The sequence below is a fragment of the Phascolarctos cinereus genome, unplaced genomic scaffold (assembly GCF_003287225.1).
Source record: "Phascolarctos cinereus isolate Bilbo 61053 unplaced genomic scaffold, phaCin_HiC Scaffold_9;HRSCAF=440, whole genome shotgun sequence".
NCBI lineage: Eukaryota > Metazoa > Chordata > Mammalia > Diprotodontia > Phascolarctidae > Phascolarctos > Phascolarctos cinereus.
The window spans coordinates 29,465,217-29,478,279 of NW_027556402.1; the positions used below are offsets into that span (position 1 = coordinate 29,465,217).

Consider the following 13,063-nt stretch of genomic DNA (forward strand, 5'->3'; position numbering starts at 1 on the left):
GAAACCCCCTCTACCATTCTAGCTGAGCCACTCCTATGTAACATAAACTCAGAGAGCCAGCTGCCTTGGCACTGAGAGGTAATAAAGACATCATATGTCAAAGGCACAGCTTTAATCCACTTCCAGTTTCTCTGACTGCCACGTGGGCTTTCGAGAACAGAAAAATTCTCTCTTCTGTTTCAGTTTAATTTTTTTCTAAGGTTACTTGTATAAATGATAGATTAGACTTTGATTATAGCCATTATACAATAAAACATTTTTCCTTTTTACATGTTTTAATTTCACATGTTTTGCTTGTTGACATTTTAGAGCTATAGGAAACTTTAGAACTTCTCTAGTCCAATTCCTTCAGTTAACAGAGGGAGAAACAAACCCAGAGAGGTTCAGTGATTAGCTCAGGGTCACTAGTGCCAGAATCAAGACCTAGAGTTCAGTTGTCCTGACTTGAGCTCTTTCCCCTAAACTGAACAATCCTCCTCAGGAAAGTCCTGTAAGCTGGGCATGGATATCACATGCATCAGTTACTGAAGGGAATCACTGTACAATAAAGAGTGTATGTAATTCATTAAAAATTCTACCTTTATGGTATTATGGCTATTAATTAGGTAAAACTGATATACTGATTTTGGAAAATATTAATTAAGCAGTTAACTAGCAATAATTTTGTTTGATTTATTAGAAATTAGAAGGATTTTCAGGGAATGATTTGAGTGACTCAAATCTGTTAAGCTGCCTGTTGCTTCCTACCTCTTGGCTATTTCCTAGCTAGATGAAGTTGCTAGTTAATTATGGTATCACTGTGTATGGAATTGGAAACATGAACATATTGGTGATTCACCCACTTAGGAATATGTGGTTTTGTGAGCTCATTTAAAATACACTAGATATATATCTAATACAGTGCCAACCATCTCCTGTAGTTCTGAATAGTATGTTATTTGAATCAGTCCCTGACCATCAAGTTACAATACCAAAAGGATATTTTTATACTCTTTGTATTTATATTAGAAAAATAAACAACCACCCTAAGATTGATCTCATTATCCAAATTATCTTGAAGTCAGTGAGTGGTAATGGAGTCTAGTATAAACACCACTGAATTTAGAAGCCAGGTTTCTGGTCCACCCCTTAATTACTCATATGACCTCGAACAAATGAGTTTGCTTCTCTCTATCTGTTTGTCTGTAAAAGGAGGGGGATGGATCAGGTGACCTCTGAGGTCCCTTTCAGCTTTAAATCTCTGATCCTCTGATGCCTTCTCTTTCTGACATGCTATGATTCTGCACAATTATCTTAACCAGTTATGTGGAACTTGTTCACTCGTGCAATGGCTTAAAAATAGCAAAAACAGGGGCAGCTAAGTGGTGCAGTGGATAGAGCACTGGCCCTGGAGTCAGGAGGACCTGAGTTCAAATCCAACCTCAGACACATTACACTTACTAGCTGTGTGACCCTGGGCAAGTCACTTAACGCCATTGCCTAACCCGGCCCCCCAAAATAGCCAAAATATTTGAGAACAGTTGAACCAATGACTGAATTTAAAATGTATTAAAATGTATTTAAAATGCATCTATGGTAGTTAAGTTTGTGCGCACTTTAATTTCCTGTGTTTGTTTTTCTTCCACCAAATGCTATAGGCTATACAGTATGGTACTGAAGATAATAGCACCGCAGTAGTAGTGCCTTTTGGTGCCTGGGGAAAATACAAAAACTCAGATGTCAGCTTCTCATTCAGCAGAAGTTTTGCCTCAAGTGGACGCTGGGCTTGATAGCTTGTGTCAGATGTTTCTCTGTGATTGATGTCTGCTGAGCGTTATAGGAAACTGAACTAGATTGAAAAAAAAAAAAGGACTGTTACCAGAATCATCTTGTGACTTAATAAATTTATTGTCCATTTCCATGTATTGTTCATAAGTATGGTGTTTATCATCTGTAAGCTCTAACTCAACTTGTTTGGTATAACAGTAAGGGTAATCAGACTTCTGTGAATCCATGTGTACAATGATAAGAGGACCTCATTTAAAAACAAAACAAAACAAGAAAGGGTTTGATCTAATTGTGTTAACCATTTTATTTATTTTTCGGACAACTAGGCAGCTCTTGGTTTCCAATGATGATTTTTTTCTGCACAAGGTGAAACCTAACTGTATCATGTTTCTTTGTTCATTTGGATGGGTTCTTGGTTTTTGGGGGGTGCGTATGTGTGTGTGTATATGTATGTGTGTGTGTTTTAACAAATAAACAATGTTATATATACATGTTGCTTTTTTGAAATACTGATTACAGTAAGTGCAGAAAATCTATGCCTTCTCACAACTGCTTTTTAAAATTCTGGCCCAGTAACTAACTGGCTATTGGAACTGAAAATAAAATTAAAATTATTCACATTGAAGATGATTCAAATTAAAAGTAATGGGATATTCCTGAACTATGATATTTTAAGCCCAGTTATATCTTAATGAACAGTCGGTCTGTGGTTTTTTAATTTATTTGGTATTTTATTTTCCCCAATTACATGCAAAAACAATTTTAACACTTGTTTTTCAAAAACTTTTGAGTTCCAAATTCTCTCCCTTCCTCCCCCCCCAACACCCTCATTGAGAAGGCAAACAATTTGATATATGTTATACATGTGTAGACATGCAAAACATATGTCCGTATTAGTCATGTTGTGAAAGAAAACATAGACCAAAAAAACCCTCAAGGAAAAATAAAGCAAGTAAATAAGTATGCTTCAATCTGTATTCAGACATCATCAGTTCCCTGTCTGGGGATAGGTAGCATTTTTCATCCTAAGTCCTTCAGAATTGTCTTGGATCGTTGTTTTACTGAGAATACCTAAGTCATTCACAGCCGATCACCTTACAATATTGCTGTTACTTTGTACACAGTACATTTCACTTTGCATCAGCTCATGTAAGTTTTTCCAGGTTTTTCCGAGAGCATCCTGTTCATCATTTCTTACAGCACAATAGTATTCCAACACAATCATATAGCCCAATTTTTGTTCAGCCATTCCCCAATTGATGGGCATCCTCCCAATTTCCAACTTCCTGCCACTAGAAAAGAGCTGCTATAAATATGTCTTTTTTTCCCCCACATCCCCTCCAACATTTGTCGTTCTCATTTTCTGTCCTATTAGCCAGCCTAATGAGGTAGTACCTCATTGTTTCAATTTGCATGCTTCCAGTCAATAGCAATTTAGATTACCTTCTCATATGACTATCAATAGCTTTGATTATTTCATCTGAAAACTTCATATATCTTGATCATTTATCAGTTGGGGAATGGTTCTTAGATTTATAAATTTGACTCAGTTCTCTATATATTTGAGAAATGAGGCCTTTACCAGAGAAACTTGGTTTAAAATTTTTTTCACAGTTGATTGCTAAATGTATTTCCTTCCATCCTATTTTCTTCTTCCCTGTGTATTTTCTTCTCTCTCTCGCCCTGTCCCTGCTCAAAAGTGTTTTGTTTGACTGTCATCTTCCCCAATCTGCCTTCCCTTCTATTTTCCTGGAGGGTAAGATAGATTTCTATACCCAATTGAGTGTGTATGTTATTTTGTCTTTGAGCCACAAGAGTAGGGTTCACTCACTGCCTTCCACTGTAAAAGCTTTTTCTTGCCTCTTTTATGTGACATAATTTACCCCATTCTACCCCTCCCTTTCCTTTTCTCCCAGTGCATTCCTCTTTGTCACCCTTTATTTTTTCAACTCACACCTGCGTTCTCTGTCTATACATACTCCTAACTGCCCTAATATTGAGAAAGTTTTTATGAGTTGCAAGTATCATTTTGCCATGTAGGAATGTAAACAATTTAACCTTATTTAAGTCCCTTATGATTTCCCTTTCCTGTTTACCATTTTATGCTTCTCTTGTATTTGAAAGTCAAATTTTCTATTCAGCTCATGTCTTTTCATCAAGAGTGCTTGAAAGTCTTATATTTCATTGAATATCCATTTTTTTCCCCTGAAGGACTATACTCAGTTTTGCTGGGTAGGTGATTCTTGGTTGTAATACTAATTCCTTTGCCCTCAAGAACATCATATTCCAAGCCCTCTCATCCTTTAATGTAGAAGCTGCTAACTCTTGTATTATTCTGACTGTGGTTTCACAATACCCAAGTTGTTTCTTTCTGGTTGCTTACAATATTCTCTCCTTGAGCTGGGAGCCTTGGAATTTGGCTATAATATTCCTAGGAATTTTCATTTTGGGCTCTCTTTCAAGAGATGATTGGTGGATTCTTTCCATTTCTATTTTACTCTCTGGTTCTAGAATATCAGGGCAATTTTCCTTGATAATTTGTTGAAAGATGATGTCTAGGCTCTTTCTTTGATCATGGCTTTCAAGTAATCCAATAATTTTTAAATGATCTTTCATAGATCTGTTTTCCAGGTCAGTTCTTTTTCCAATAACATATTTTATGTTGTCTTCTATTTTTTTCATTCTTTTGGTTTTGTTTTATTTTTTCTTGATGTCTCATAAAGTCATTAGCTTCCATTTGCTCAATTCTAATTTTTAAGGAATTATTTTCTTCATTGAGCTTTTGTACCTACTTTTCCGTTTGGCCAATTTTACTTTTTAAGGTTTTTTTTTTCAGTGAATTTTTGTTCCTCTTTTTCCATTTGGCCAATCCTACTTTTCAAGGCATGCTTCTCCTCATTGGCTTTTTGCACCTCTTTTACCATTTGGCCTACTCTGGTTTTGTGTGTGTGTGTGTGTGTGTGTGTGTGTGTGTGTGTGTGTGTGTGTGTGTTTTGTTTTTGCTTTTTGGTGAGGCAATTGGGGTTAAGTGACTTGCCCAGAGTCACACAGCTAGTAGTGTCAAGTGTCTGAGGCCTTCCTGACTCCAAGGCCAGAGCTCTAACCACTGTGCAACTAGCTGCCCTCCTGGCTTACTCTGTTTTTAGGGTGTTTTCTTCAGTATTTTTTGGTGTCTCCTTTACCAAGATGTTGACTCTTTTTTCATGAGTTTCTTGCATTTCTCTTTCAATTTATCTTCTACCTCTCTTACTTGATTTTCAGAATCCTTTTTGAGCTCTTCCATGGCCTGAGACTAGTTCATATTTTTCTTGGAGGCTTTGGACATTGGAGCTTTGACTTTATCTTTTTCTGAGTATGTTTTGATTTCCCTTGTCCCTATAGTAACTTTCTATGGTCAGAATTTTTTTTCCTGTTATTTGCTCAGTTTCCCAGCCCATTACTTGACTTTTAACTCTTTGTTAAAATGGTGCTCTGTTTCCAGGGTGGAGGGTGCACTATCTGAAGCTCCAGGGGTTTTTTATGCAGCTGTTTTCAGAGACACTTCTAGGAACCTGTAAGCTTTCAGTTCTTCCAAGGTGGTATGATCTAAGGAGATGTGTGTTTACTACTCTCCTGGCCTGTGCTTTGGTCTGTGAGTGACCACCAGCATTCTTTTCTCCCCTTCAACTGTGACAAGGGTCCCTGCTCCCCTGCAGCTGCCCCTCTGGTGTGCTAGTGCTGTTTCTTGCCCTGGGACTGCCACCCAGTATTACAACCTGGATTGTATGGGCAAAGCAACAGAGTCCCATCTCCCAGTGCCAGCAAAGAGATCCATGTAGTCCAATCAGTTTTCCTACCCTCTTGTCATCTGTGGGCTGAGAGCTCCAGAAGTAGCCACTGCTGGTGCTGAATCAGTGGCTTCCAAGGCCTGCTCCTGATTTGCTGGGGTCCGGTCTTCTGTGGCATGGCCTGCACTGGACTGTGCTCCCCCCTCACCCAGGTGTGACAGACCTTTCCTGCCAACCTTCTAAGTTGTCTTTGGCTGGAAAATTATTTAATCCCATCCTTTTGTGAGTTCTGCCACTTCAGGAATTGTTTTATGGCATCATTTAAAGGTGTTTAGAGGGGTTTGGGGGAGAGCTCAGGTGAGTCACTGTCTTTTCTCCACCATCATGTCTCCTGTCCTGGGCCTATGTTTTTTAAGTTGCTTGTTTGTTACATGGATCTCATATAATCATTCATTCTATTTCTTATCAGTGAGGAGGATGCACAGTATATGTTTTTCAATCAATCTGGGAAAATAAACTACTTATGCAAAAGGTCCTTTTGCCAGAATAATATAAAAAGAAGTACTGAAGGTCTTAAGTACTATATATAAAGTTTTCTGCTCTTATCTCTTAAGTGTTTTATATATACAACATGTATATATTAGTTTTTATATTGTGGCTAATTTTTTTGTGGGGGGAAGAAAGAGTGATGACCTCATAATTATGAGACTACCTAATGGTGATTTACTTTTGCTCTTTTTTAAATTAAAGTTAGAGCCTTAGTCTAAAGCATAGATCATTAAAACTTTCTGCCTAAAATCCTGTTTGCTATGTGATTCGCTAATGTAAATTTATGGATTTTTTTTCTCTTTTGCTGTCTTATTTTGGTAAGTAAAATGAGCAGATAGAAATGGATTTCAGAATGGTGGTGAGGGAGCATGGTTGTCTCAATAGGTTATTTCTGCATAATATGTCTCTGAGTATATGTTATTTATATCTTTTTCTCTAAGTAAAAGTGTATAAATGTATACGTATTTAAAATAACACTATGCCATTGAAAGGGAACAAAATCCTGTATGGCTCTTCATTGATTTGAGTTAAACTCTCAATATAATTTTCCCTTCGGATTTATAATGCAGAGCAAGGGATCACTGTATGAGGACTGGAAATGGGAAGGTAAGGGATCCCTTTCATGAACCATTTAAGTGTTAGTGGTATTTGGAAATTAACAGATTTAGAAAAATAAGAAAATCAAAATGTTGAAGATAAACTGACATGTTGACATCTTGTTGGGTGTTAAAGCATTTTAAAATGCAATTTCTTTTGTAGGACATAAAAAAAATTGGTGTTCTAAAATATCAGGAAATGTGATGAAGGTTGGGGTGAAAAGGCATTAAAAAAGACTACCAGAAAACCAAAAAGCCATTGGCATTGCATATACCCCTAACTTAAACTTTTCCAGAATAATTATTTTCTATAAGCTTTGAAAGGCTTTATTTAGGCCCAGAGTAGTTCTATACATTCCATCTGCAGAAAAGGAAGTTTTAGTTAGGTCTCCTTACCTTATTCTTCAAGAAAAACTACTCAAAAGAAACCACCTAATTGCTTTTGCCTCTCCCTCTTTCCAAGGAAGGTACATGAGAGAGGCCAGCATTCAAGCTCTTTATCATCCCTCTCTGACATTCATCTGAAGCACAGAGAGGCAGGTTGAGGCACCTAAGTAGCTTCCTTGCTTTTCCTGAGTCAAATCTTTAAACAAAAATAATAAACTACACTATAAAATGATTACTTAGAATATCAGAAAAGTTCTATATTAAAATATCAAAATGGCATTCTAAAGATTTTTGGTTTCTTTGCTATTTTGAATTAGTCACATTAGTGCCTCTCTCCCCATTAACACAAATGTCATCACTAAAATATTTATCAAGTGCCTATTACATTCATGCAAGGTACTGTCCTAACACTGAGAGCTGACTTATTTTAAAATCCAAGTATTGTAGGCAGTGTTGTCAAACCAACTTCAAGGCCTGAGGTCACTGAGGAATGAAGGGTACTTATAGATCTGTCAAAGAGATAGGTGTATGTTGCTGCATTGGCCTAGGATTTGCTGTGCCTCTCATGGATATTTTTAGAATGCTGAGTTAACCAGATAATCTAAGAGACTTTTTATTTATATTTTTCAAGCCTTTAACATTAAATATAAAGATGTGGCTTTGACTGATCCTGAAGGACAATGGAACTTAATAGGCTTCAAAATCTGTGACTTGAAAGTGTGCCATGGTTATGCCCACACCAGTGAAAGAAATGGGGGGGGGGGTGGCCTAATGATGTTTTCCTACAACTGTGAATTTTCAATACAGGCAAAAACTATGTGAGTATGCCTGATTTCAGTCTAGTTTATATTCTTGTAACATTAGATTCTTGATTGTGTTCTAACAGTATTTGCTTAATATTTAAATGAAGAGTGTACAGTTGTAACTTATATAAATGTAATAGCTTCTTTGCTTAATGAATGTGCTGCCAAAATATTATCTGTCAAATCTGTTCTGTATATTGAAACCATTGTATTTTGACACATACTAAAAGTATAAATATTTAAATGCCTTATGTCTTTGAAGTTAAATGTACTCCTGTTTTCTTTAACCAGTTCATTAAAATATGACTGAGTGGTTAACTGGTGTGCATATTTTGATAGTTTTTAAATTACATTATGAAATTAGCTTCCTAAATATTAAATACATTGCATTTTCTTTTCTAATCTGGGATCCCCATACATAGATGATTTCTACAGATTAAGTTTACACAATGAATAAACAAATTGTAAGCAGCCTAAGTTCAATTTATTTTTTTGTTTGTTTGTTTTTGGTTAGGCAATGGGGTTAAGTGACTTGCCCAGGGTCACACAGCTAGTAAGTGTTATGTGTCTGAGGCTGGATTTGAACTCAGCTTCTCCTGAATCCAGGGCCGGTGCTCTATCCACTGTGCCACCTAGCTGCCCCTGAGTTCAATTTAAAGATCAGCTGAAGAGACTAATGATATTTAACCTGTCAAAGAGAAGACTTTGGGGAACCTAGCAACTATTTGCAAGTATTTGAGATGTTGTGTCCTGTGAAAGAAAGATTAGATTTGTTCTCTTTGGCTCCAGGAAGGTTCAGAGAGAGAAACTGTGGTGTGAAGTCAGGAAAAACTTCCTAATAATTAGAACTATCAAAAAGTGGAATGAGATTGTAGTTTCCTCATCATTGAAGGTTCAGATGAGTAAGATAAATGTCCATTTATAGGACATGGTATAGTGGGCATTATTTTCAAGTATGGTTTGGATGACATGGCTACTGAGGTCCCTTCCAACTATGACGTACTGTGAATCCATCACGATAACTCATTTCAGCCAGTAATGGATCCACCAGGTTTCATTCCATTCCCCAGTGAGCACTGCTGTTTTCTGGATTCCTAGGATGTTACAACTATAATGTCTTCTATTAGATCTCTTATAGCTTTAATAATTCTGTGAACTCTGTTTTACAGATTAGGTAATTTTAGTTTATTTACATATAAGGAAACTGAGGCCAAGAGAGGTGAAGTGAGGTCACAGCTAGTAAGCCACAGGCCCAAAACTTAGCCAGCCCCAGGTCTTCTGACTCTAAGGCTACTGTTCTTTCAAAACACACAGACGCACACAACCCTTCAGTTGGATTCCTCAATTTGTTGTGGATTTTGATATATAACTTGTGTATCATAATTTAATTTTGCAAATGCTGAAGTTATATTGTATAAATTTGTTCTGTAACTTGTCTTAATAGTATTTGAGTGCTGAATTTCTTAAGGAAACTTGGTGATATCAGTAAACAGTAAATATTGCTTACTTTCAGCAAATCTTTTCATTCCTACTCAAACATCCCATGGTTTCCCTTCCCCTGACCCTCTCAGTTGAGATCCTTGCTTTATATTTTAGAGAATAAATTGATCTCACTTGCTGTGATTTCCTTTTCTCCTTTTCCTTATATCTCATTTAGATAAGAAGAGAAGAAGAAAAATATTTACATGCCTGTAAAATTATTATTCTATTTGGAGAAGTGCCTGTTTCCTCCTCAGACAGTTAATATCAATTTTGAGATTTCTCAATATCTCCAAGCTTTATGGATGAAATGATTTTCCATGTAAGATAATTTTAAAATGCATTCAGTTGAATTGATGTCTTTTGACCAGCAATCAAATTTCACATTTCATGCTCTAAGTACATAATATTGTTTCAAGTTTCTATTATTACCCTAATTGTTTTTTGCATTATGATTTTGGGAAATCATCATATAAAAAATGCTGTTAATTTCAAAAATTATATCTAGAGTTACTGCATTTGTGCTATTAGGAGATTAGGTCTTCTATTGATATGAATGCTGTGGAATTATTAGAGACTTTCATCATTATAATTTTAAAATTTTCCTAAATATTGAGTGTATTGGGTATATTTTGTTTTAAAATGAATAATAATAACAATTAGTGTTTGGGAAAAGTACAAAAAATTGCCTTTTAAATCTATATCTATATAGATATATTATCTATCTACATATATATACATATATATACATATTACATACATATATATATATATACATATATACATATATATATATATATATATATATATATATAAAGTTCTTTGTGATTTGCCATGTTCCAAGGTCATCAGCCTTGACAAGTTCTTAATATCAGTTCTGTGAAAGAAAGAATTATAAGAATGTATATGACTAATGAAAGTCTTGTCTAAGGATTGGGTTTTTTTTACATCAGAATGTTTAAGCTAGAAAAAAAAGAAAGATGTTGAATTAATGCTTGTGGAGGAGCTTCTATGTACTTAATAAGTTGTAAAGAGAAATATTTTCATTTACTATTATTGTTAACTGTTATTGTAACATGAGAAATAATGTACTCTGTTCTAAATTGTATGTGGTGGAATTTTCTGTGTGAGGTGTAAATGTAATTTGATTTGCTCTGAGTTTTGAATTCATGTATAACTTGTTAAAAGCCTGTACTCCACCATTCAAGGGAAATGCCATTAGCTGCTCAAAGGAAGTGTGATCTGGAAATGCTGCAGATGGATGTAGATACTTAGGATAGTTGAGAAGATGGTCTTACAAAGGTAATGGCAATATCTTCTTGACTCAGTTTCCCCACTGTGTTATTTCCTTTTTGAACAGAAATATTTCCCACCTGGTTCATTCTGAGCCTGGCTAACCTTGTGAATAATGTGTAATTCTGTTGAAAGATTGACTGTTCCAAAAGGTATCTGTGACTTCTATCAGAAATCAAATAGAGCTAAGGAAATTTTGTCCTAGCGTACCTATGATAGGTCAATCTGTGACTTTAGACTTAGGCCTGAGGAATCAGTTCTGATACTGTTATAACTGTGTCCTTCCTCTTTTCATAGTAAATTTCTCTGACCCTGACAGGAAAACTGCAAATATTTTATAATCAATCTTATTGTTTCAATTATCAAGCCTCTATGAACTATTATAATGGGATGCAGGTATAAAGGACTCTATTATTTTGATTTTGTTGTTGTTGTTCAATCATTTCAGTCATACCTGACTCTCTGTGACCCCATTTGGGGTTTTCTTGGCAAAGATACTAGAGTGGTTTGCCATTTTCTTATCCGGCTCATTTTACAGAGGAGGAAACTGAGGCAAAGAGGGTTAAATGACTTGCCCAGGGTCACACAGCTAGTAAGCCTCTGAGGCTGGATTTGAACTCATGAAGTTGAGTCTTCCTGATTCCAGGCCCAGTGCTCTATCCCTTGTGCCACCTGACTTTGATTTTACTATACTGAATGTATCACTTGTAATTGTCAACTTCATAGCCTAGGCAACTAAGACAAATCAGTTCTTAGACCTGCCATGTCTTTGCTCATTGGTTTAATCATTAAAAAAAAAATATTCAAGTACAAGATCATGTCTGTATATCTTAACTGAATTATACGAGAACATATGGACTCAAAAGGGGGGATAGGATGAAGCTGTGATGTAATAGATGTAAAACTTTTCATTTTTAGCGGATTAATAAACTTCACTTTAGAAAAAAAATGAGATTAGACCGTTTCTACTTAAAAAACTAAGAAATATGTGATTGGCTTTCAGATGTTTCCCATTGAGTAAAAGGGTGTACTTAAAGGACTCATAATAACTGTAACTGTACTAGTAGCCCTAGAACTTTTGCTGATATGCCGGTGAAAAACAATAGAAAAGGCCAAGTAAAGATCATTTTCCTTAATAATATGTTTCAAATTTTATCCTGGGTCAGGGGGAAGAGAATTACTGAATTTTGTTGAGGACCATTTGAATATCCATAGATATTTATCCATATAAATGCCTAAATATACTGGCTTTAGTTGTGTTCTAGTTATTATTTTTAGTAGTTGTCTTTAAGATCTCAAGTTGGATTGAGGATTTCACTTATTTTTGTTGTTCAGTCATTTTAGTCTTGTCTGACTCTTCATGACCCTATTTGGGGTTTTCTTGGTGAAGATACTAGAAGGATTTGCCATTTTCTTCTCCAGTTTATTTTTACAGATGAGGAAACTGGAGCAAACAAAGTTAAGTGACTTGTCCAGGATCACTAACTGAGGCCAGTTATGAACTCAGGTCTTCCTGATTCCAGGTTCAGTGCTGTATGCACTGTGCCACCTACCTGCCTATTTCATATATAGAATTTAACATTTATTTCACATATAGTATTATTTTAATTAGTTATCAAGGAACTTTTAAATCATTTTAAATGAAAATATAAAGAGGAAAAAATACTACTCATCTCCTTCACAAAACAAGTTGAACTATGTCCTTGAAAGTACATACATTATATATACATATATTGAGAAAAGAGAAGGCAAATGCTTGTAGTTCTCAGGATGACCAGAAATAGATCCCCTTTATAAAACAATAGGTAAAGAAAGTTTTAATATTTTTAAAGCATTAATTTGGCATGCTAGAAAACAAAGAGTAGCTCAGTGAAATACTGTTATTCTCTAGAAGCAATATATTTGTATAGTTTTACAGATGTAGCCTCTCTAGAATATTCAAATATTAAATCTGGTATCAAGCCTTAGAAAAATAAGATGCTGGAAGAAAGGGGCATCTCAGACCATGAGGAAGGTCTGGGGTTCACTTCCTTAGCAGGGACAATTGCTTTAATAAGTGCTACTGGCTCAGAGCTCTGTCTCAGTTTCTCTTTTTGTCATTCAGGGTATTTTTGTCCCCACAAAAGTTAACAAATTGGAAAAAGAGGTCCAAAATCTTAAGGAAGAAAACAATTCCTTGAAAACTAGAATTGTGCAAAAGGAATCAAATGGTGTTATAAGACACCAAGAAATATTTTTTTTAAAAAACCCTAGAAAAAATAGAAGAGAATCTGAAACCTCTCATTAGAAAAACAACTGATCTGGAGAACAGATTGAGGAGAGGCAATATAAGCATGTTGGATTACCTGAAAGTTATGATCAAAAAAAGAATTTGGATATAATATTACACAAAGTACAGAATCCCGTTGGTTGATAGACTTTG

The 13,063-nt window shown here is 35.5% G+C and overlaps 1 protein-coding gene across 3 annotated transcripts in view; it reads left to right on the forward strand.

The window, feature by feature from the left end:
- The window catches only part of PPM1K (protein phosphatase, Mg2+/Mn2+ dependent 1K), a 36,753-nt gene extending 28,566 nt beyond the window's left edge, over window positions 1-8,187 (forward strand). For all 3 annotated transcript variants that reach the window (XM_020988310.2, XM_020988309.2, XM_020988311.2), the window contains exon 7: window positions 1,638-8,187. In XM_020988310.2, coding sequence (XP_020843969.1) covers window positions 1,638-1,769 — 132 coding nt within the window. In that variant the 3' untranslated portion in view covers window positions 1,770-8,187. The remainder of the gene's footprint in view (window positions 1-1,637) is intronic.
- Window positions 8,188-13,063: the final 4,876 nt, after the last annotated feature.